The sequence below is a fragment of the Oncorhynchus kisutch genome, linkage group LG20 (genome assembly GCF_002021735.2).
Source record: "Oncorhynchus kisutch isolate 150728-3 linkage group LG20, Okis_V2, whole genome shotgun sequence".
Lineage (NCBI taxonomy): Eukaryota > Metazoa > Chordata > Actinopteri > Salmoniformes > Salmonidae > Oncorhynchus > Oncorhynchus kisutch.
This window is the reverse complement of record NC_034193.2, coordinates 137,428-162,523: the sequence shown is the minus strand read 5'-3', so window position 1 is coordinate 162,523 and position 25,096 is coordinate 137,428. Positions and strand designations below refer to the sequence as shown.

The 25,096-nt window shown below is 42.8% G+C and overlaps 1 protein-coding gene across 7 annotated transcripts in view; it reads left to right on the top strand.

Annotated features, from left to right (window-relative positions):
* klhdc3 (kelch domain containing 3) overlaps nt 1-25,096 on the top strand; it is a 107,118-nt gene that overhangs the window by 47,214 nt on the left and 34,808 nt on the right. For all 7 annotated transcript variants that reach the window (XM_031800016.1, XM_031800019.1, XM_031800017.1 and 4 more), the window contains one exon: nt 3,011-3,119. In XM_031800016.1, the coding sequence (XP_031655876.1) occupies nt 3,011-3,119 (109 nt within the window). The remainder of the gene's footprint in view (nt 1-3,010; nt 3,120-25,096) is intronic.

The window sequence follows — 25,096 nt, the reverse complement described above, 5'->3', positions numbered from 1 at the left end:
ACCTACCTATTACCCCATACCCGTTACCTATTACCCATTACCTATTACCACCTACCTATTACCCATTACCTATTACCACTTACCTATTACCCCATACCTGTTACCTATTACCACCTACCTATTACCCCATACCCGTTACCACCTACCTATTACCCATTGCCTATTACCACCTACCTATTACCCCATACCCGTTACCTATTACCACCTACCTATTACCCCATACCTATTACCACCTACCTATTACCCATTACCTATTACCACCTACCTATTACCCATTACCAGGTGGGATTTGGTCGAAATTGGATTGTATTTTGCAGATTCTTTTGATTCGACAGAATTGACGTCGAATCAAAAGAATCTGTCGAATCAAATCCAGGCAGCGATATGATTCGACAGATTCTTTTGATTCGACGGTCAATTCTGTCGAATCAAAAGAATCTGCAAAAAACAATCCGATTTGGACAGAAATATGGCTGAGACGCAAAGAAAGTTCAAGGAGAGGGGTTACAAGAATGATTAGATTAATATTGCCATTGAGAAAATTCAAAACGAGACATGACCTTTTTCAAGGTCAGTCTCGCAAAAAGACGCATTCTTGTGTTCTAACTACCCGCTATTCAAAGTGCTCTGAACAAATTAAGGGAATTGTTCACAAACTTTGGCACATCCTAAAATCCGATGATAGTCTCGGTAATGTGTTTTCGGACCTTCCCTTGGTCGTATTCTCGCAGGGCAGAAATCTCAGAGACCAATTGGTAAACTCTGATTTACCAACCCAAGATATTCCTGAACAACGTCTATTTGCGCCCCTACTGGATGGAAATTACAAATGTAATGGCTGTGCTCAATGCAATGGCACTTATAAATGTAGATCCTTCGAACACCCACAAACAGGGAAACAGATCCCAATCAAAGGTGTTACTACGTGGTCCACTAAGGCAGTTATTTATCTTAGAACTGGTCCTTGTGGTAAAAATTATGTAGGTAAAACAAAGCGTGAATTAAAAGTACGTATCTCAGAGCATCGTAGCACCATTAGGTGTAAAAACTTTACTTATCCAGTTGCGGCCCACTTCTTGGAGGCAGGCCACTCGATTTCGTCTCTGCGTTATATTGGCATCGAACATGTCACCCTCCCGCGGAGAGGGGGTGACCTTGATAATTTATTGTTAAAACAAGAGGCTGCCTGGATCTTTAATTTAAAGACCCTTGCGCCCTTCGGTCTCAACGTAGACTTTGATCTGAAGCCATTCTTGTGATTATTGTGACTTTGCCATTGTAATTGTTGGTAAGCTTGTGTAGTCAAATGAATCTATGATTGTATGCTATCCATTTGTTGTTTGTATGCTGTTCTTTGTATGACATTTTAATATTTTTTATTAACCAATGATATTAGGCCACTCTTGGCCATGATTACAGACACCTTTTGACACTATATAAACGAGTCATCCCGCAGTGTTTGTGATTATACCCTGATGAAGACAGCTTGGCTGTCCAAACGTTGGTAATTACATTGTTGCATCTGAGCTCCTAGTGTGTGCGGCTCTCTTTTATTTTCAAGCTTTTCCATCTACCAGCAGATGGTTAAGTTCCATACATTTCAAATCAAATGTTATTGGTCACATACACATGGTTAGCAGATGTTAATGTGGGTGCATCGAAATGCTTGTGCTTCTAGTTTAGACCATGCAGTAATATCTATCAAGTAACCTAACAATTCCCCAACAACTACCTTATAAACACAAGTGTAAAGGAATGAATAAGAATATGTACATATAAATATATGGATGAGCGATGGCCGAACGGCATAGGCAAGATGCAGTAGATGGTATAGAGTACAGTATATACATATGAGATGAGTAATGTAGGGTATGTAATCATTATATAACATGGCATTGTTTAAGTGACTAGTGATACATTTATTGCATCCAATGTTTTATTACTAAAGTGGCTGGAGTTGAGTCAGTGTCATTGACAGTGTGTTGGCAGCAGCCACTCAATGTTAGTGGTGGCTGTTTAACAGTCTGATGGCCTTGAGATAGAGAGTTGAGTCAGTGTGTTGGCAGCAGCCACTCAATGTTAGTGGTGGCTGTTTAACAGCCTGATGGCCTTGAGACAGAGAGTTGAGTCAGTGTGTTGGCAGCAGCCACTCAATGTTAGTGGTGGCTGTTTAACAGTCTGATGGCCTTGAGATAGAAGCTGTTTTTCAGTCTCTCGGTCCCAGCTTTGATGCACCTGTACTGACCTCGCCTTCTGGATGATAGCGGGGTGAACAGGCAGTGGCTCGGGTGGTTGTTGTCCTTGATGATCTTTGTGGCCTTCCTGTGACATCGGGTGGTGTAGGTGTCCTGGAGGGCAGGTAGTTGGCCCCCGGTGATGCTTTGTGCAGACCTCACTACCCTCTGGAGAGCCTTACGGTTGTGGGCGGCGCGGTTGCCGTACCAGGCGGTGATCCACTGAGACTGGATGCTCGATTGTGCATATGTAAAAGTTTGAGAGGGTTTTAGATGACAAGCCACATTTCTTCTGCCTACTTGTGCCTTCTTTACCACACTGTCTGTGTTGGTGGACCATTTCAGTTTGTCCGTGATGTGTACGCAGAGGAACTTAGAACTTACTACCCTCTCCACTGCTGTCCCATCGATGTGGATGGGGGCTGCTCCCTCTGCTGTTTCCTGAAGTCCACAATTATCTCCTTTGTTTTGTTGACGTTGAGAGTGAGGTTATTTTCCTGACACCACACTCCAAGGGCCTTCACCTCCTTCCTGTAGGCCGCCTCGTCGTTGTTGCTAATCAGGCCTAACACTGTTGTGTCGTCTGCAAACTTGATGATCGAGTTGGAGGCGTGCTTGTCCATGCAGTCATGGGTGAACAGGGAGTACAGGAGGGGGCTGAGAACGCACCCTTGTGAGGTCCCAGTGTTGAGGATCAGCGAAGATGAAATGCCATGGTGTCGTGCATAAACATTATTTTTCTCACATGATTGTGTGTGTGTGTGTGTGTCCTCCAGAGGCGTTCTCATGGAAGAAGGTGGAGCCTCAGGGTAAAGGTCCGTGTCCCAGGAGGAGACAGTGCTGCTGCTTGGTGGGAGATCGTATCATCCTGTTTGGAGGAACCAGGTAAGGGGCAGTAGTTTTTAGTACACATCATAGTAGTCTTTGGCGGTTTGTCATACAGACCTTGTGCCTTACTGGGATATTCAGTAATACTGGCACTGAACAGAAGGGGTGCTGTTGTCAAACCCCACTCATACTCTGTAATCTGAAGGTTTAGCAATGCTAACAAGTACATGTAAATCCCCATAGAGAATGCTACCTAAATGCTAACGAGAGCATTGTGAACATTTTCTACAGTCTCTGACCTAAAGTATTTGCAGGACAGACATCCCAGCTGATAAAGTTATACAAGTAACTAAAATATGCTACTCACTGTTTGCTATATGCCCAAAACAGATAGTAGACAACATGGCTCTTTATCCAGGAGGGAATTCTCTGCTGTTACCAAGCAAATTGATTTGAGAAGAAGTGAACTAGTTACTAAATTAACAAACCAAATGCACAACGGCAGAGCATTTAGCACATTTTAGACAGTTAATAGTTAGCAGATATCTAGCTGGCAAACATCTAGTTGTGCATTCCCTCCTGTAACTAGATCAGCTGGCACATGCTGCACAACTTTATTTTTTAAGGTTAAAAATAAAATGGAACCTTTTTTATTTGACTCCCAAGGCTCTGGTCTCTCGTCGTTGTGCTTGTTAACAAACACCACATGTATGGGAACTACCAGTAAGATTCAAAATCAAACAGGATATGACAGTTGAAATGAAGAACACAACCCTTTTTGTCTCATAACGTGTTGCACAGGTTGACTTCGGTATTCACTTAAAAAGTAGCTACAAATATTCACATTTATAGAAAATCTTTAAATAAATATTTTTAACAGCTCAGAGACCCAGCCCCCATGTCTTCCAGCCCTGCTCAGCCCACCTCTGAACCCCACTGAGACAGCCTGATACTGGGGATAACAGCTCAGTCCCAGCCCCCATGTCTTCCAGCCCCAACCCTGCTCAGCCCACCTCTGAACCCCACTGAGACAGCCTGATACTGGGGATAACAGCTCAGTCCCAGCCCCCATGTCTTCCAGCCCCAGCCCTGCTCAGCCCACCTTTGAACCCCACTGAGACAGCCTGATACTGGGGATAACAGCTCAGAGCCTTACCCTGCTGGAAGGGCCCGGCTGAAGGTTTCTACACTGACATCATTAGCTTTCACCTGCAGGAGAAAGTGTTTGATAAAATATTTTTATTAGAATGACTGGTGTTATTAGTCATGTAATGACTGGTGTTATTAGTCATGTAATGACTGGTGTTATTGGTCATGTAATGACTGGTGTTATTAGTCATGTAATGACTGGTGTTATTAGTCATGTAATGACTGGTGTTATTAGTCATGTAATGACTGGTGTTATTAGTCATGTAATGACTGGTGTTATTAGTCATGTAATGACTGGTGTTATTAGTCATGTAATGACTGGTGTTATTAGTCATGTAATGACTGGTGTTATTAGTCATGTAATGACTGGTGTTATTGGTCATGTAATGACTGGTGTTATTGGTCATGTAATGACTGGTGTTATTGGTCATGTAATGACTGGTGTTATTGGTCATGTAATGACTGGTGTTATTAGTCATGTAATGACTGGTGTTATTAGTCATGTAATGACTGGTGTTATTAGTCATGTAATGACTGGTGTTATTATATTGACTGTGGTGTTATTAGTCATGTAATGACTGGTATTATTAGTCATGTAATTAATGACTGGTGTTATTAGTCATGTAATGACTGGTGTTATTAGTCATGTAATGACTGGTGTTATTAGTCATTTATAGACTGGTGTTATTGGTCATGTAATGACTGGTGTTATTGGTCATGTAATGACTGGTGTTATTGGTCATGTAATGACTGGTGTTATTAGTCATGTAATGACTGGTGTTATTAGTCATGTAATGACTGGTGTTATTAGTCATTTATAGACTGGTGTTATTATATTGGCTGTGGTGTTATTATATTGACTGTGGTGTTATTGGTCATGTAATAACTGAGGTGTTATTAGTCATGTAATGACTGAGGTGTTATTAGTCATGTAATGACTGAGGTGTTATTAGTCATGTAATGACTGAGGTGTTATTAGTCATGTAATGACTGAGGTGTTATTAGTCATGTAATGACTGAGGTGTTATTAGTCATGTAATGACTGAGGTGTTATTAGTCATGTAATGACTGAGGTGTTATTAGTCATGTAATGACTGAGGTGTTATTAGTTTAGTCATGTAATGACTGGTGTTATTAGTCATGTAATGACTGGTGTTATTAGTCATGTAATGACTGGTGTTATTAGTCATGTAATGACTGGTGTTATTAGTCATGTAATGACTGGTGTTATTAGTCATGTAATGACTGGTGTTATTAGTCATGTAATGACTGGTGTTATTAGTCATGTAATGACTGGTGTTATTGGTCATGTAATGACTGGTGTTATTGGTCATGTAATGACTGGTGTTATTGGTCATGTAATGACTGGTGTTATTGGTCATGTAATGACTGGTGTTATTGGTCATGTAATGACTGGTGTTATTAGTCATGTAATGACTGGTGTTATTAGTCATGTAATGACTGGTGTTATTAGTCATGTAATGACTGGTGTTATTAGTCATGTAATGACTGGTGTTATTATATTGACTGTGGTGTTATTAGTCATGTAATGACTGGTGTTATTAGTCATGTAATTAATGACTGGTGTTATTAGTCATGTAATGACTGGTGTTATTAGTCATGTAATGACTGGTGTTATTAGTCATTTATAGACTGGTGTTATTATATTGGCTGTGGTGTTATTATATTGACTGTGGTGTTATTGGTCATGTAATGACTGAGGTGTTATTAGTCATGTAATGACTGAGGTGTTATTAGTCATGTAATGACTGAGGTGTTATTAGTCATGTAATGACTGAGGTGTTATTAGTCATGTAATGACTGAGGTGTTATTAGTCATGTAATGACTGAGGTGTTATTAGTCATGTAATGACTGAGGTGTTATTAGTCATGTAATGACTGAGGTGTTATTAGTCATGTAATGACTGAGGTGTTATTAGTCATGTAATGACTGAGGTGTTATTAGTCATGTAATGACTGGTGTTATTAGTCATGTAATGACTGGTGTTATTAGTCATGTAATGACTGGTGATATTAGTCATGTAATGACTGGTGTTATTAGTCATTTATCGACTGGTGTTATTATATTGACTGTGGTGTTATTAGTCATGTAATGACTGGTGTTATTAGTCATGTAATGACTGGTGTTATTAGTCATGTAATGACTGGTGTTATTGGTCATGTAATGACTGGTGTTATTAGTCATGTAATGACTGGTGTTATTGGTCATGTAATGACTGGTGATATTAGTCATGTAATTAATGACTGGTGTTATTAGTCATGTAATTAATGACTGGTGTTATTAGTCATGTAAGTGATGACTGGTGTTATTAGTCATGTGATGACTGGTGTTATTAGTCATGTGATGATTGCGTTCTGTGGGACTTACCCTGGGATTTAGTTAGAAGGATAGTCTTACAGGAGTCATGATTTCCTGTCGTCAGGCAGCAGATAGGGAGGGGTCATGGTGTGGGTAAGATAGGGAAAACAAGCGTCTTTGTGATAGTCTGTTGTCTGACCAGGGGAGGAAATACAACACCTCTCGTCTCAGACAGACAGGCAGATGGGCTGATGACCTGGTCCTGTGGTAGGATCCCTTTATCTATATCTATCTACAGCCTACTGTTGTATCCACACACATCTACACATATCCACACACATCTACACATATCCACACACATCTACACATATCCACACACATCTACACATATCCACACACATCTACACATATCCACACACATCTACACATATCCACACACATCTACACATATCCACACACATCTACACATATCCACTCATATCTACACATATCCACACACACCTACACATATCCACACACATCTACACATATCCACACACATCTACACATATCCACTCATATCTACACATATCCACACACACCTACACATATCCACACACATCTACACATATCCACTCACACCTACACATATCCACTCACACCTACACATATCCACTCATATCTACACATATCCACTCATATCTACACATATCCACACACATCTACACATATCCACTCACATCTACACATATCCACTCATATCTACACATATCCACTCACATCTACACATATCCACACACATCTACACATATCCACACACACCTACACATATCCACACACATCTACACATATCCACACACACCTACACATATCCACACACATCTACACATATCCACTCACATCTACACATATCCACACACATCTACACATATCCACACACATCTACACATATCCACTCACATCTACACATATCCACACACATCTACACATATCCACTCACATCTACACATATCCACTCACACCTACACATATCCACACACATCTACACATATCCACTCACATCTACACATATCCACTCACACCTACACATATCCACACACATCTACACATATCCACACACATCTACACATATCCACTCACACCTACACATATCCACACACATCTACACATATCCACTCACATCTACACATATCCACTCACATCTACACATATCCACACACATCTACACATATCCACACACACCTACACATATCCACACACATCTACACATATCCACTCACATCTACACATATCCACTCACACCTACACATATCCACACACACCTACACATATACACTCACACCTACACATATCCACACACATCTACACATATCCACTCACATCTACACATATCCACACACATCTACACATATCCACACACATCTACACATATCCACTCACACCTACACATATCCACTCACACCTACACATATACACTCACACCTACACATATACACTCACATCTACACATATCCACACACACCTACACATATACACTCACACCTACACATATCCACACACACCTACACATATACACTCACACCTACACATATACACTCACACCTACACATATACACTCACACCTACACATATCCACACACACCTACACATATACACTCACATCTACACATATCCACTCACACCTACACATATCCACACACACCTACACATATCCACTCACACCTACACATATCCACACACATCTACACATATCCACACACACCTACACATATCCACACACATCTACACATATCCACTCACACCTACACATATACACTCACACCTACACATATACACTCACACCTACACATATACACTCACACCTACACATATACACTCACACCTACACATATACACTCACATCTACACATATCCACTCACACCTACACATATCCACTCACATCTACACATATCCACTCACACCTACACATATCCACACACACCTACACATATACACTCACACCTACACATATCCACACACACCTACACATATCCACTCACATCTACACATATCCACTCACACCTACACATATCCACACACACACCTACACATATACACTCACACCTACACATATACACTCACACCTACACATATACACTCACACCTACACATATACACTCACACCTACACATTTCCACACACACCTACACATTTCCACACACACCTACACATTTCCACACACACCTACACATATCCACAAACACCTACACATTTCCACACACACCTACACATATACACTCACACCTACACATATCCACACACACCTACACATATCCACACACACCTACACATATCCACACACACCTACACATATACACTCACACCTACACATATACACTCACACCTACACATATCCACGCCGATACCTATACCGATTAATCGGCTGATTTAAAAAAAAAAATAATAATAATAATAATAATTGTAATAATGACAATTACAACAATACTGAATGAACACTTATTTTAACTTAATATATTACATAATTAAAATCAATTTAGCTTCAAATAAATAATGAAACATGTTCAATTTGGTTTAAATAATGCAAAACAAAGTGTTGGAGAAGAAAGTAAAAGTGCAATATGTGCCATGTAAGAAAGCTAATGTTTAAGTTCCTTGCTCAGAACATGAGAACATGTGAAAGCTGGTGGTTCCTTTAACATGAGTCTTCAATATTCCCAGGTAGGAAGTTTTAGGTTGTAGTTATTATAGGACAATTTCTCTCTCTACCATTTGTATTTCATTAAACTTTGACAATTAGATGTTCTTATAGGCACTTTAGTATTGCCAGTATAACAGTATAGCTTCTGTCCCCCTCCTCGCTCCTCCCTGGGCTCGAACCAGCAACACAACGACAACAGCCACCCTCAAAGCAGCGTTACCTATGCAGAGCAAGGCGAACAACTTCTCTAAGTCTCAAATCGAGTGACGTTTGAAACGCTATTAGTGCACACCCCGCTAACTAGCTAGCCATTTCACATCGGTTACACCAGCCATTAGGCTGATAGGCTTGAAGTCATAAACAGCTCAATGCTTGAAGCACAACGAAGAGCTGCTGTCATACGCAGTAAAGTGCAGTTTGAATGAATGCTTACGAGCCTGCTGCTGCCTACCACCGCTCAGTCAGACTGCTCTATCAAATCATAGACTTAATTATAACATAATAACACACAGAAATACGAGCCTTTGGTCATTAATATGGTCGAATCCGGAAACTTTCATCTCAAAAACAAGACGTTTATTCTTTCAGTGAAATACGGAACCGTTCCGTATTTTATCTAACGGGTGGCATCCATAAGTCTAAATAATCCTGTTACATTGCACAACCTTCAATGTTATGTCATAATTACGTAAAATTCTGGCAAATTAGGCGGCCCAAATTGTTGCATATACACTGACTCTGCGTGCAATGAACGCAAGAGAAGTGACACAATTTCACCTGGTTAATATTGCCTGCTAACCTGGATTTAAATATGCAGTTTTAAAAATATATTCTTCTGTGTATTGATTTTAAGAAAGGCATTGATGTTTATGGTTAGGCACACATTGTTTTTTATAAGATAAGTTTAATGCTAGCTAGCAACTTACCTTGGTTTCCTGCATTTGCGTAACAGGCAGTCTCCTTGTGGAGTGCAATGAGAGGCAGGTGGTTAGAGCATTGGACTAGTTAACTGGAAGGTTGCAAGATTGAATCCCTGAGCTGACAAGGTAAACATCTGTCATTCTGCCCCTGAACAAGGCAGTTAACCCACCGTTCCTAGGCCGTCATTGAAAATAAGAATGTGTTCTTAACTGACTTGTCTAGTTAAATAAAGATTAAATGAAGTAGTAAAAAAAAAAGTCAAATTACCGATTTCCGATTTGTTATAAAAAGTTGAAATCGGTCCTAATTAACACACACCTACACATATCCACACACACCTACACATATACACACAGCTGGGTGTCTGTTTGCCTCCCTGTCTGTCTGTCTGTCTGTCTGTTTTTTTGCCTGTCTGTCTGACTTCCGGGTTTTGTTTCTGTCCTTCTGTCTGTCTATTTGGGTGTTGTTTCCTGATACTGTAAAAATGAGTCTGATCCCTACAAGACAACGTGGTCACCCACAGCTGATCCCTGATGAACTCTGAGCAAGGTGGTCACCCACAGATTGTCTGTTTAGTTACACTAAGACACTAGATCCACACACAGGTTCATATTAGGCTGGGCTGTTGTTGTTTACAATAAGACAATGGTTCCCAAACTGTTTCAATCAGGCACCCATTCCATCATTAGGGAACATTTACAAGTTTCAGAGCTAAGTTGAAAGCCGGACCCTAAAAAACTCCCCGCCGACCACTCCGCGCGCCCCCTGACCACTCGCCCGCCCCCTGACCACTCGCCCGCCCCCTGACCACTCGCCCGCCCCCCGACCGCTCGCCCACCCCCCCGACCGCTCGCCCTCCCCCCGACCACTCGCCCTCCCCCCGACCACTCGCCCACCCCCCGACCACTCGTCCGCCCCCCGACCACTCGCCGCCCCCCGACCGCTCGCCCTCCCCCCGACCGCTCGCCCTCCCCCCGACCACTCGTCCACCCCCCGACCACTCGTCCGCCCCCCGACCACTCGCCGACCACTCGCCCGCCCGCCCGCCCGCCCCCTGACCCCTCGTCCGCCCCCTGACCACTCGCCCGCCCCCTCCCCCCGACCACTCGCGCGCCCCCTCCCCCCCGACCACTCGCGTGCCCCCTGACCACTCGCGCGCCCCCTCCCCCCCGACCACTCGCGCGCCCCCTCCCCCCCGACCACTTGCGCGCCCCCTGACCACTCGCCCGCCCCCTCCCCCCCCGACCACTCGCCCGCCCCCTCCCCCCCCCGACCGCGCGCCCCCTGACCACTCGCCCGCCCCCTCCCCCCCCGACCACTCTCTCACCCTCTCAGTTTGGGAACCACTGCACTAAGACACTTAAGACCCACACTCAGGCTGAGGACCAAGTCATAACAGCAGCTGATTTACTTTCCCTCCTTTTTAAACAGTGGAGAGGAGAAGTGTGCCCTGAGTCGGAGGTGTCCTCCCTGTGTCCATCTTTATTGTGACACCTTACCTGCTTAGATTTCACACAGGACATTGTGTGTTAATTGAAATACATGTGGGTATCTTATTCTTTGAGATGTATTACATGTTGATCATTTAGCCGTTATCTGTTATCCAGAGTGACATACAGTCAGTTCCGTTAACCAAGCTAGGATAGACAACCACATATCAGTCATTACCAGGAAATCAGAGCTAGTTACAAGAGACAAGTGTTAGTGCCAAAAAGGGGATCAGTTGAACAACTGAATGCATTCAACCCAAATGTGTCTTCTGCATATTCTGCAGAATGGCAGATTTTTCCACCTTGCCGGCTCTGGGATTTGAACCAGCGACCTTTGGGTTACTGGCCCAACACTCTTAACCACTAGGCTACCTACCTGTATGTCTGTGGAACGTCTATAAGCCAATGTGCTCTGTGTTTTGTGTTTATTTTCCTGGGGCTTAACTACTTTCAGAGTCATTAGGCAGCTATTAACCCCAGCTTTAACCCTAGCTTTAACCAGCTAAAGACTTATTTGTTTCTGCCTAAATTAAATAGACAAACGCCTGCTCGGCCCATCATGAATTACCCAGCAGACACCTTGCTTGTGTTCTTTATAACACTTCCGGATCCTAGGAAGCGTGGCAAGGAAACACTGTCAGATTTATGTGTGAGTGTGTTTGTGCGTAGGAGCGTGGCTAAGAAACACTGTGTAAATTTATGAGGACTCTTCTATACCACTATTGTTTATCTTTCAGTCTGAGCCAGACCAGAACACTGAATGATATTTATTTAAAACATTCTGTTGGATTTATTCACTCTTTATGATATTTACTTTACCTGCAGGAATTTGTTGGTCATTAATTTATTGTTTTAGTGAAGCACAATAAAAGGATTAAGTTGTGGGCCCGCTGTGTTCTCACTGTGTTCAAAGGGTCAGCTATAGGACTGGACTAGAGGTGTTTGTCTGGGAAACTCTCACCTTAACTAACCCTATTAGAACCCTGTGTGGGAATTATTACAGCAATATAGACTGGGGGAAACTGGGTACACAACAGAGCAAAATGGATGTTGATTAGGTTGAAACACCATGTGTAAGGGTTCACCATTAGGGGCTGTATTTTTATTGACTATTGACTGTGGTTTTAATGTGTGCTTTAGGACAGCAACTTGGAATTAGTTCCCATTTATAAAGTGATTTAGTGCAGCAGTTTAACCTGGGTGTGTATGAGAAAGAGATCTGCCAGCAACACACAGTCTCTCTCTCTCTCTCTCTCTCTCTCTCTCTCTCTCTCTCTCTCTCTCTCTCTCTCTCTCTCTCTCTCTCTCTCTCTCTCTCTCTCTCTCACACACACTCCTCACCTCCACTTACTCCAGAGTAAACAGCCTGCTGAGCTGTAGAGAGGCAAGACATTCTGTCCTGATTTATGAGCTCAGGGAGCCTCCTCTCTGTGTCACACAGCGACACCCGAACCCTAACCCTCTGTTACCCCTCACTGGTCCTCTGGGGCTCTGGTTAACTCATCTACTCAAACAGGCAGCATGCATGAGTGACTCCACCTGCACAGACCTTAGCCTAGCAACACTAGCTCTATAGTCACTCTCTATGTCTTATACTAGCTCTATAGTCACTCTCTATGTCTTATACTAGCTCTATAGTCACTCTCTATGTCTAATACTAGCTTCCTTCCGGTCACTAGTCCAACGCTCTAACCACTAGGCTACCCTGCCGCCCCATATGATACTAGCTCTATAGTCACTCTCTCTGTCTGTTATACTAGCTCTATAGTCACTCTCTCTGTCTGTTATACTAGCTCTATAGTCACTCTCTCTGTCTGCTATACTAGCTCTATAGTCACTCTCTAGGTCTGTTATACTAGCTCTATAGTCACTCTCTATGTCTGTTATACTAGCTCTATAGTCACTCTCTAGGTCTGTTATACTAGCTCTATAGTCACTCTCTCTGTCTGTTATACTAGCTCTATAGTCACTCTCTCTGTCTGCTATACTAGCTCTATAGTCACTCTCTAGGTCTGTTATACTAGCTCTATAGTCACTCTCTATGTCTGTTATACTAGCTCTATAGTCACTCTCTAGGTCTGTTATACTAGCTCTATAGTCACTCTCTCTGTCATACTAGCTCTATAGTCACGCTCTCTGTCTGTTATACTAGCTCTATAGTCACTCTCTCTGTCATACTAGCTCTATAGTCACTCTCTGTCTGTTATACTAGCTCTATAGTCACTCTCTAGGTCTGTCATACTAGCTCTATAGTCACTCTCTATGTCTGTTATACTAGCTCTATAGTCACTCTCTAGGTCTGTTATACTAGCTCTATAGTCACTCTCTCTGTCTGTTATACTAGCTCTATAGTCACTCTCTCTGTCATACTAGCTCTATAGTCACGCTCTCTGTCTGTTATACTAGCTCTATAGTCACTCTCTCTGTCATACTAGCTCTATAGTCACTCTCTGTCTGTTATACTAGCTCTATAGTCACTCTCTAGGTCTGTCATACTAGCTCTATAGTCACTCTCTATGTCTGTTATACTAGCTCTATAGTCACTCTCTATGTCTGTTATACTAGCTCTATAGTCACTCTCTAGGTCTGTTATACTAGCTCTATAGTCACTCTCTAGGTCTGTTATACTAGCTCTATAGTCACTCTCTATCTATTGTTACACGTTCTAATACTAGCTCTATAGTCACACTCTCTGTCTTTTACGTCCAGTCTGGTGAGTGTCTAGCTACCTCCAGTCTGCTGAGTGTCTAGCTACCTCCAGTCTGGTGAGTGTCTAGCTACCTCCAGTCTGGTGAGTGTCTAGCTACCTCCAGTCTGGTGAGTGTCTAGCTACCTCCAGTCTGGTGAGTGTCTAGCTACCTCCAGTCTGGTGAGTGTCTAGCTACCTCCAGTCTGGTGAGTGTCTAGCTACCTCCAGTCTGGTGAGTGTCTAGCTACCTCCAGTCTGGTGAGTGTCTAGCTACCTCCAGTCTGGTGAGTGTCTAGCTACCTCCAGTCTGGTGAGTGTCTAGCTACCTCCAGTCTGGTGAGTGTCTAGCTACCTCCAGTCTGGTGAGTGTCTAGCTACCTCCAGTCTGGTGAGTGTCTAGCTACCTCCAGTCTGGTGAGTGTCTAGCTACCTCCAGTCTGGTGTGGGTCTAGCTACCTCCAGTCTGGTGTGGGTCTAGCTACCTCCAGTCTGGTGAGGGTCTAGCTACCTCCAGTCTGGTGAATGTCTAGCTACCTCCAGTCTGGTGTAGGTCTAGCTACCTCCAGTCTGGTGTGGGTCTAGCTACCTCCAGTCTGGTGTGGGTCTAGCTACCTCCAGTCTGGTGTGGGTCTAGCTACCTCCAGTCTGGTGTGGGTCTAGCTACCTCCAGTCTGGTGAGTGTCTAGCTACCTCCAGTCTGGTGAGTGTCTAGCTACCTCCAGTCTGGTGAGTGTCTAGCTACCTCCAGTCTGGTGTGGGTCTAGCTACCTCCAGTCTGGTGAATGTCTAGCTACCTCCAGTCTGGTGAGTGTCTAGCTACCTCCAGTCTGGTGAGTGTCTAGCTACCTCCAGTCTGGTGTGGGTCTAGCTACCTCCAGTCTGGTGAATGTCTAGCTACCTCCAGTCTGGTGTGGGTCTAGCTACCTCCAGTCTGGTGTGGGTCTAGCTACCTCCAGTCTGGTGAATGTCCAGCTACCTCCAGTCTGGCGTGGGTCTAGCTACCTCCAGTCTGGTGAATGTCCAGCTACCTTTAGTCTGGTGTGGGTCTTCAAGCCAGTTAATGATTCACTGGTACAGGCAGCACCTGCTGGACCCCATGTAGTGTCAGTACACGGTGGCTCTCACTTTTGTCTGTGTGTCTGTCTGAAGTTGGGGACGCCTTGACTTGTTTTATGTGTATATATTAGGGATGTTGCTGCTGGCTAACAGGCCTTCATTAACCAGTGAACAAACAGTAAAATGACGTGTCCAACAGAATATACTCTGCATGCATACAAGGAACATATTCATATTCATATTCATACACTATCGTCATACGTGGCGGCAGGGTAGCCTAGTGGCTAGAGCGTTGGACTAGTAACCGGAAGGTTGCAAGTTCAAATCCCCGAGCTGACAAGGTACAAATCTGTCGTTCTGCCCCTGAACAGGCAGTTAACCCACTGTTCCTAGGCCGTCATTGAAAATAAGAATTTGTTCTTAACTGACTTGCCTAGTAAAATAAATAAATACAAGGAACATATTCATATATACACTATCGTCATACAAGGAACATATTCATATATACACTATCGTCATACAAGGAACATATTCATATATACACTATCGTCATACAAGGAACATATTCATATATACACTATCGTCATACAAGGAACATATTCATATATACACTATCGTCATACAAGGAACATATTCATATATACACTATCGTCATACAAGGAACATATTCATATATACACTATCGTCATACAAGGAACATATTCATATATACACTATCGTCATACAAGGAACATATTCATATATACACTATCGTCATACAAGGAACATATTCATATATACACTATCGTCATACAAGGAACATACATTTTTCATAAAGAGCTTAATGGAAACTGGCTGGGTATTGTTGCATATCGTCTTACAGTCAAGCAGCTGTTGTCTATTATTAGACATGCAGCTCCTGTAATGAAGCAGCTAATTCAACGTCATTTAAACATGTCAAATTGTCTGGAAAAGTCTGTTGGAAACAGTTCACCTGAGTGTGTCTGGATAGTTGAATAGGGTGAACAGGCAGTGGCTCGGGTGGTTGTTGTCCTTGATGATCTTTATGGCCTTCCTGTGACATCAGGTGGTGTAGGTGTCCTGGAGGGCAGGTAGTTTGCCCCCGGTGATGCGTTGTGCAGACCTCACCATCCTCTGGTAAGCCTTATGGTTTTGGGAGGAGTAGTTGCCGTACCAGGCGGTGATACAGCCCGACAGGATGCTCTCGATTGTGCATATGTAAAAGTTTGTCAGTGTTTTTGGTGACAAGACAAATTTATTCAGTCTCCTGAGGTTGAAGAGGCGCTGCTGCGCCTTCTTCACCACACTGTCTGTGTGGGTGGACCAATTCAGTTTGTCTGTGATGTGTACGTCGAAGAACTTAAAACTTTCCACCTTCTCCACTACTGTCCCGTTGATGTGGATAGGTGGGTGCTCCCTCTGCTGTTTCCTGAAGTCCACGATCAACTCCTTTGTTTTGTTGATGTTGAGTGAGAGGTTGTTTTCCTGACACAACTATCTATCAGTATAGGCAGGTCAGCCACCAGACAGACCGTCGGAGCCGTGCTCTAGGCCCATCTAGTGCATGGAGGTTGTGCGTTCCCCAGAGGTTGTGCGTTCCCCAGAGGTTGTGCGTTCCCCAGAGGTTGTGCGTTCCCCAGATGTTGTCGCCCCACCCTATCTGCTGTATGACCAATGAAACATTTTAACAAACTCCTGTTTCCAGCCGTCATCAGTTTTCTGTGCCTATAGTTGATGTATCTAGCGTCTTTCACAGTGTTTTAATTGGCTCATATGCATCACACCGAGAGTAAACAGCTCAGTAGCAGTCTTACGTGCTTCACTATGTTAAATTGACCTTTACTATGAATGACTGACTGAGAGGCTGATTGATGTTGTCTCTGCAGCTCCCCTCTATGCTCTCTCTGCCAGGCTGGAACAGGCCTGCTGTTATAGAATCCTACTGTCAGAAAGATCCGTCCTTACTTGGCCAGACACTGTTAGGACTGGGCGATATATCAAATTGCTTTGATTCATTTGAATCTGCAGTGCCTTCAGAAATTATTCATACCCCTAGATTTATTCCACATTTTGTTGTTACAGCCTGAATTCAACATGGATTAAATTCATTTTTCTCACCCATCTACGCACAATGTCCCGTAATGACAAAGTGAAAATATGGTTTTAGACATTTTTGCACATTTATTGAAAATGACATACAGAAATACTGTATTCATACCCCTAAGTCAATAATGTTACAATCACCTTTGGCATCGATTACAGCTGTCAGTCTTTCTGGGTAAGTCTCTAAGAGTGATTACAGCTGTGAGTCTTTCTGGGTAAGTCTCTAAGAGTGATTACAGCTGTGAGTCTTTCTGGGTAAGTCTCTAAGAGCTTTCCACACCTGGATTGAACAATATTTGCACATTATTAAAACAAATTCGTCAAGCTTTGTAAAGTTGGTTGTAGATCATTCCTAGACAGACATTTTTATGTCTTGCCATATATTTTCAAGGTGATTTAAGTCAAAACTGTTAATCGGCCACTAAGAAACATTCAATGTCTTCTTGGTAGGCAACTTCAGTGTACTCTTGAGTGTACAAAACATTAGGAACACCTTCCTAATATTGAGTTGCACCCCCTTTCCCTTCCCTTTACCTAGTCTATACAGGTCGATTTACACTGAGTGGACAAAACATTAGGAACACCTTCCTAATATTGAGTTGCACCCCCTTTCCCTTCCCTTTACCTAGTCTATACAGGTCGATTTACACTGAGTGGACAAAACATTAGGAACACCTTCCTAATATTGAGTAGCACCCCCTTTTGCCCTCAGAACTGCCTCAGGTCATCCGGACATGGACTTTACAAGGTGTTGAATGCGTTCCACAGGGATGATGGCCTATGTTGACTCCAATGCTTCACACAGTTGTGTCAAGTTGGCTGGATGTCTTTTGGGTGGTGGACCATTCTTTATACACACGGGAAACCGTTGAGTGTGAAAAACCCAGCAGTGTTGCAGTTCTTGACACAAACCAGTGCGCCTGGAACCTACTACCATACCAAAGGCACTTACATTTTTTGTCTTGCCCACTGATTGAATTGGATTTAACAAGTGACATCAATAAGGATCATAACTATCTTGGCATTCACATGGTCAGTTTCCTGGAAAGAGCAAGTATTCCTAATGTTTTGTACACTCGGTGTATGTTTGGCCTTGTGTTGTAGGTTATTCTCCTTTTGAAAGGTGAATTTGTCTCCCAGTGTCTGGTGGAAAGCAGACTGAAGCAGGTTTTCCTCTAGGATTTTGCCTGTGCTTATCTCCATTCGGTTTATTTTTATCCTAAAGAACTACCCAGTCCTTGACGATGAAAAGCATACCCATAACATGATGTAACCACCACCATGCTTGAAAATATGCAGAGTGGTACTAAGTGATGTGTTGGATTTGCCCCAAACATAACACTTCGTATTCAGGACATAAAGTTAATTTATTTTTCCATGTTTTTGTAGTTTTAATTTAGTGGCTTATTGCAAACCATAATGCATGTTTTGAATATTCTTTATTCTGTACATTGTCCTTTAGGTTAGTATTGTGGAGTAACTACAATGTTGTTGATCCATCCTCAGTTCTCTCTTATCACAGCTATTAAACTCTGTCCTTTAGGTTAGTATTGTGGAGTAACTACAATGTTGTTGATCCATCCTCAGTTCTCTCTTATCACAGCTATTAAACTCTGTCCTTTAGGTTAGTATTGTGGAGTAACTACAATGTTGTTGATCCATCCTCAGTTCTCTCTTATCACAGCTATTAAACTATGTCCTTTAGGTTAGTATTGTGGAGTAACTACAATGTTGTTGATCCATCCTCAGTTCTCTCTTATCACAGCTATTAAACTCTGTCCTTTAGGTTAGTATTGTGGAGTAACTACAATGTTGTTGATCCATCCTCAGTTCTCTCTTATCACAGCTATTAAACTCTGTCCTTTAGGTTAGTATTGTGGAGTAACTACAATGTTGTTGATCCATCCTCAGTTCTCTCTTATCACAGCTATTAAACTCTGTCCTTTAGGTTAGTATTGTGGAGTAACTACAATGTTGTTGATCCATCCTCAGTTCTCTCTTATCACAGCTATTAAACTCTGTCCTTTAGGTTAGTATTGTGGAGTAACTACAATGTTGTTGATCCATCCTCAGTTGTCTCCTATCACAGCTATTAAACTATGTCCTTTAGGTTAGTATTGTGGAGTAACTACAATGTTGTTGATCCATCCTCAGTTCTCTCTTATCACAGCTATTAAACTCTGTCCTTTAGGTTAGTATTGTGGAGTAACTACAATGTTGTTGATCCATCCTCAGTTCTCTCTTATCACAGCTATTAAACTCTGTCCTTTAGGTTAGTATTGTGGAGTAACTACAATGTTGTTGATCCATCCTCAGTTCTCTCTTATCACAGCTATTAAACTCTGTCCTTTAGGTTAGTATTGTGGAGTAACTACAATGTTGTTGATCCATCCTCAGTTCTCTCTTATCACAGCTATTAAACTCTGTCCTTTAGGTTAGTATTGTGGAGTAACTACAATGTTGTTGATCCATCCTCAGTTCTCTCTTATCACAGCTATTAAACTCTGTCCTTTAGGTTAGTATTGTGGAGTAACTACAATGTTGTTGATCCATCATCAGTTCTCTCTTATCACAGCTATTAAACTCTGTCCTTTAGGTTAGTATTGTGGAGTAACTACTATGTTGTTGATCCATCCTCAGTTCTCTCTTATCACAACTATTAAACTCTGTCCTTTAGGTTAGTATTGTGGAGTAACTACTATGTTGTTGATCCATCCTCAGTTCTCTCTTATCACAGCTATTAAACTCTGTCCTTTAGGTTAGTATTGTGGAGTAACTACAATGTTGTTGATCCATCCTCAGTTCTCTCTTATCACAGCTATTAAACTCTGTCCTTTAGGTTAGTATTGTGTAGTAACTACAATGTTGTTGATCCATCCTCAGTTCTCTCTTATCACAGCTATTAAACTCTGTCCTTTAGGTTAGTATTGTGGAGTAACTACAATGTTGTTGATCCATCCTCAGTTCTCTCTTATCACAGCTATTAAACTCTGTCCTTTAGGTTAGTATTGTGGAGTAACTACAATGTTGTTGATCCATCCTCAGTTGTCTCCTATCACAGCTATTAAACTATGTCCTTTAGGTTAGTATTGTGGAGTAACTACAATGTTGTTGATCCATCCTCAGTTCTCTCTTATCACAGCTATTAAACTCTGTCCTTTAGGTTAGTATTGTGGAGTAACTACAATGTTGTTGATCCATCCTCAGTTCTCTCTTATCACAGCTATTAAACTCTGTCCTTTAGGTTAGTATTGTGGAGTAACTACAATGTTGTTGATCCATCCTCAGTTCTCTCTTATCACAGCTATTAAACTCTGTCCTTTAGGTTAGTATTGTGGAGTAACTACAATGTTGTTGATCCATCATCAGTTCTCTCTTATCACAGCTATTAAACTCTGTCCTTTAGGTTAGTATTGTGGAGTAACTACTATGTTGTTGATCCATCCTCAGTTCTCTCTTATCACAACTATTAAACTCTGTCCTTTAGGTTAGTATTGTGGAGTAACTACTATGTTGTTGATCCATCCTCAGTTCTCTCTTATCACAGCTATTAAACTCTGTCCTTTAGGTTAGTATTGTGGAGTAACTACAATGTTGTTGATCCATCCTCAGTTCTCTCTTATCACAGCTATTAAACTCTGTCCTTTAGGTTAGTATTGTGGAGTAACTACAATGTTGTTGATCCATCCTCAGTTGTCTCCTATCACAGCTATTAAACTATGTCCTTTAGGTTAGTATTGTGGAGTAACTACAATGTTGTTGATCCATCCTCAGTTCTCTCTTATCACAGCTATTAAACTCTGTCCTTTAGGTTAGTATTGTGGAGTAACTACAATGTTGTTGATCCATCCTCAGTTCTCTCTTATCACAGCTATTAAACTCTGTCCTTTAGGTTAGTATTGTGGAGTAACTACAATGTTGTTGATCCATCCTCAGTTCTCTCTTATCACAGCTATTAAACTCTGTCCTTTAGGTTAGTATTGTGGAGTAACTACAATGTTGTTGATCCATCATCAGTTCGCTCTTATCACAGCTATTAAACTCTGTCCTTTAGGTTAGTATTGTGGAGTAACTACTATGTTGTTGATCCATCCTCAGTTCTCTCTTATCACAACTATTAAACTCTGTCCTTTAGGTTAGTATTGTGGAGTAACTACTATGTTGTTGATCCATCCTCAGTTCTCTCTTATCACAGCTATTAAACTCTGTCCTTTAGGTTAGTATTGTGTAGTAACTACAATGTTGTTGATCCATCCTCAGTTCTCTCTTATCACAGCTATTAAACTCTGTCCTTTAGGTTAGTATTGTGGAGTAACTACAATGTTGTTGATCCATCCTCAGTTCTCTCTTATCACAACTATTAAACTCTGTCCTTTAGGTTAGTATTGTGTAGTAACTACAATGTTGTTGATCCATCCTCAGTTCTCTCTTATCACAGCTATTAAACTCTGGCCTTTAGGTTAGTATTGTGGAGTAACTACAATGTTGTTGATCCATCCTCAGTTCTCTCTTATCACAGCCATTAAACTATGTAACTGTTTTAAAGTCACCATTGGCCTCGTGGTGAAAATCCCTGAGGGGTTTCCTTTCTCTCCAGCAACTGAGTTAAGAAGGACACCTGTATCTTTGTAGTGACTGTGTGTATTGATACACCATCTAAAGTGTAACTAATAACTTCACAATGCCCAAAGAGATATTCATTGTATTTATTTTTGTATTTTTTTACCCATCTACCAATATGTGCCCTTTTTTCCAAGGCATTAGAAAACCTCCCTGGTCTTTGTGGTTAAATCTGTGTTTGTAATTCACTGCTCGACTGAGGGACCTTACAGATAATTGTATGTTTGGGGTACAGAGATGAGGTAGTCATTCAAAAATCATGTTAAACACTATTGAACAAAGTGAGTCCATTCAACTGATGTGAATTGTTTAGCACATTTTTACTCCTGAACTTATTGTCATAACAAAGAGGTTGAATACTTATTGACCAAAGACATTTCAGATTGTAAAAAAATATATAAAAAAAAGCATAATTCCACTTTGACATTATTATATTATATTATATATTATATATTATATTATTATGGGGGATTGTGTGTAGGCCAGTGACACGCAATCTCAATTTAATCCATGTTAAATTCAGGCTGCAACACAACAAAATGTGGAAAAAGTTGAGGGGTTTGAAAACTTTCTGGAGACACTGTATGTTTAAGGGCGATGTTCCAAATGCCCGTATCGCAAGAATCAAGGTTTTAATAATACATTTTTTTATCAGCGTTTTCTTTTTGTTCTTGTCTTCTGTGCTGTGTGCACTGTGCACCTTCCCTCTCGTACACAGACACCAAACCCCTCCCCCTGCCACTTACAACCACTATGACTAAATATCACCTCTCTGACAACAAGCAGTTTCAACTCTAAAGATCACTTCTTCCTCTCTGACAACGAGCAGTTTCAACTCCATCTTTGCATTTGAGGTTTGGTCCAACAGAATTGGTCATATGGAGATCTGACTAGACTAGCTGTAGTGGAGGAGGTCTGACTAGGTGTAGTGGAGGAGGTCTGACTAGACTAGCTGTAGTGGAGGAGGTCTGACTAGCTGTAGTGGAGGAGGTCTGACTAGCTGTAGTGGAGGAGGTCTGACTAGACTAGCTGTAGTGGAGGAGGTCTGACTAGACTAGCTGTAGTGGAGGAGGTCTGACTAGACTAGCTGTAGTGGAGGAGGTCTGACTAGACTAGCTGTAGTGGAGGAGGTCTGACTAGACTAGCTGTAGTGGAGGAGGTCTGACTAGACTAGCTGTAGTGGAGGAGGTCTGACTAGACTAGCTGTAGTGGAGGAGGTCTGACTAGACTAGCTGTAGTGGAGGAGGTCTGACTAGACTAGCTGTAGTGGAGGAGGTCTGACTAGACTAGCTGTAGTGGAGGAGGTCTGACTAGACTAGCTGTAGTGGAGGAGGTCTGACTAGACTAGCTGTAGTGGAGGAGGTCTGACTAGACTAGGTGTAGTGGAGGAGGTCTGACTAGACTAGGTGTAGTGGAGGAGGTCTGACTAGACTAGGTGTAGTGGAGGGAGGTCTGACTAGACTAGGTGTAGTGGAGGAGGGAGGTCTGACTAGACTAGGTGTAGTGGAGGAGGGAGGTCTGACTAGACTAGGTGTAGTGGAGGAGGGAGGTCTGACTAGCTGTAGTGGAGGAGGTCTGACTAGACTAGCTGTAGTGGAGGAGGTCTGACTAGACTAGCTGTAGTGGAGGAGGTCTGACTAGACTAGCTGTAGTGGAGGAGGTCTGACTAGACTAGCTGTAGTGGAGGAGGTCTGACTAGACTAGCTGTAGTGGAGGAGGTCTGACTAGACTAGCTGTAGTGGAGGAGGTCTGACTAGACTAGCTGTAGTGGAGGAGGTCTGACTAGACTAGCTGTAGTGGAGGAGGTCTGACTAGACTAGGTGTAGTGGAGGAGGGAGGTCTGACTAGACTAGGTGTAGTGGAGGAGGGAGGTCTGACTAGACTAGGTGTAGTGGAGGAGGGAGGTCTGACTAGACTAGGTGTAGTGGAGGAGGGAGGTCTGACTAGCTGTAGTGGAGGAGGGAGGTCTGACTAGACTAGCTGTAGTGGAGGAGGTCTGACTAGACTAGCTGTAGTGGAGGAGGTCTGACTAGACTAGCTGTAGTGGAGGAGGTCTGACTAGACTAGCTGTAGTGGAGGAGGTCTGACTAGACTAGCTGTAGTGGAGGAGGTCTGACTAGACTAGCTGTAGTGGAGGAGGTCTGACTAGACTAGCTGTAGTGGAGGAGGTCTGACTAGACTAGCTGTAGTGGAGGAGGGAGGTCTGACTAGACTAGGTGTAGTGGAGGAGGGAGGTCTGACTAGACTAGGTGTAGTGGAGGAGGGAGGTCTGACTAGACTAGGTGTAGTGGAGGAGGGAGGTCTGACTAGACTAGGTGTAGTGGAGGAGGGAGGTCTGACTAGACTAGCTGTAGTGGAGGAGGGAGGTCTGACTAGACTAGGTGTAGAGGAGGGAGGTCTGACTAGACTAGGTGTAGTGGAGGAGGTCTGACTAGACTAGGTGTAGTGGAGGAGGTCTGACTAGACTAGGTGTAGTGGAGGAGGTCTGACTAGACGAGGTGTAGTGGAGGAGGTCTGACTAGACTAGCTGTAGTGGAGGAGGTCTGACTAGCTGTAGTGAAGGAGGTCTGACTAGACTAGGTGTAGTGGAGGTGGTCTGACTAGACTAGGTGTAGTGGAGGAGGTCTGACTAGACTAGGTGTAGTGGAGGTGGTCAGACTAGACTAGGTGTAGTGGAGGAGGTCTGACTAGGTGTAGTGGAGGAGGTCTGACTAGGTGTAGTGGAGGAGGTCTGACTAGACTAGGTGTAGTGGAGGAGGTCTGACTAGACTAGGTGTAGTGGAGGAGGTCTGACTAGGTGTAGTGGAGGTGGTCAGACTAGGTGTAGTGGAGGTGGTCAGACTAGACTAGGTGTAGTGGAGGAGGTCTGACGAGACTAGGTGTAGTGGAGGAGGTCTGACGAGACTAGGTGTAGTGGAGGAGGTCTGACTAGACTAGGTGTAGTGGAGGAGGTCTGACTAGACTAGGTGTAGTGGAGGAGGTCTGACTAGACTAGCTGTAGTGGAGGA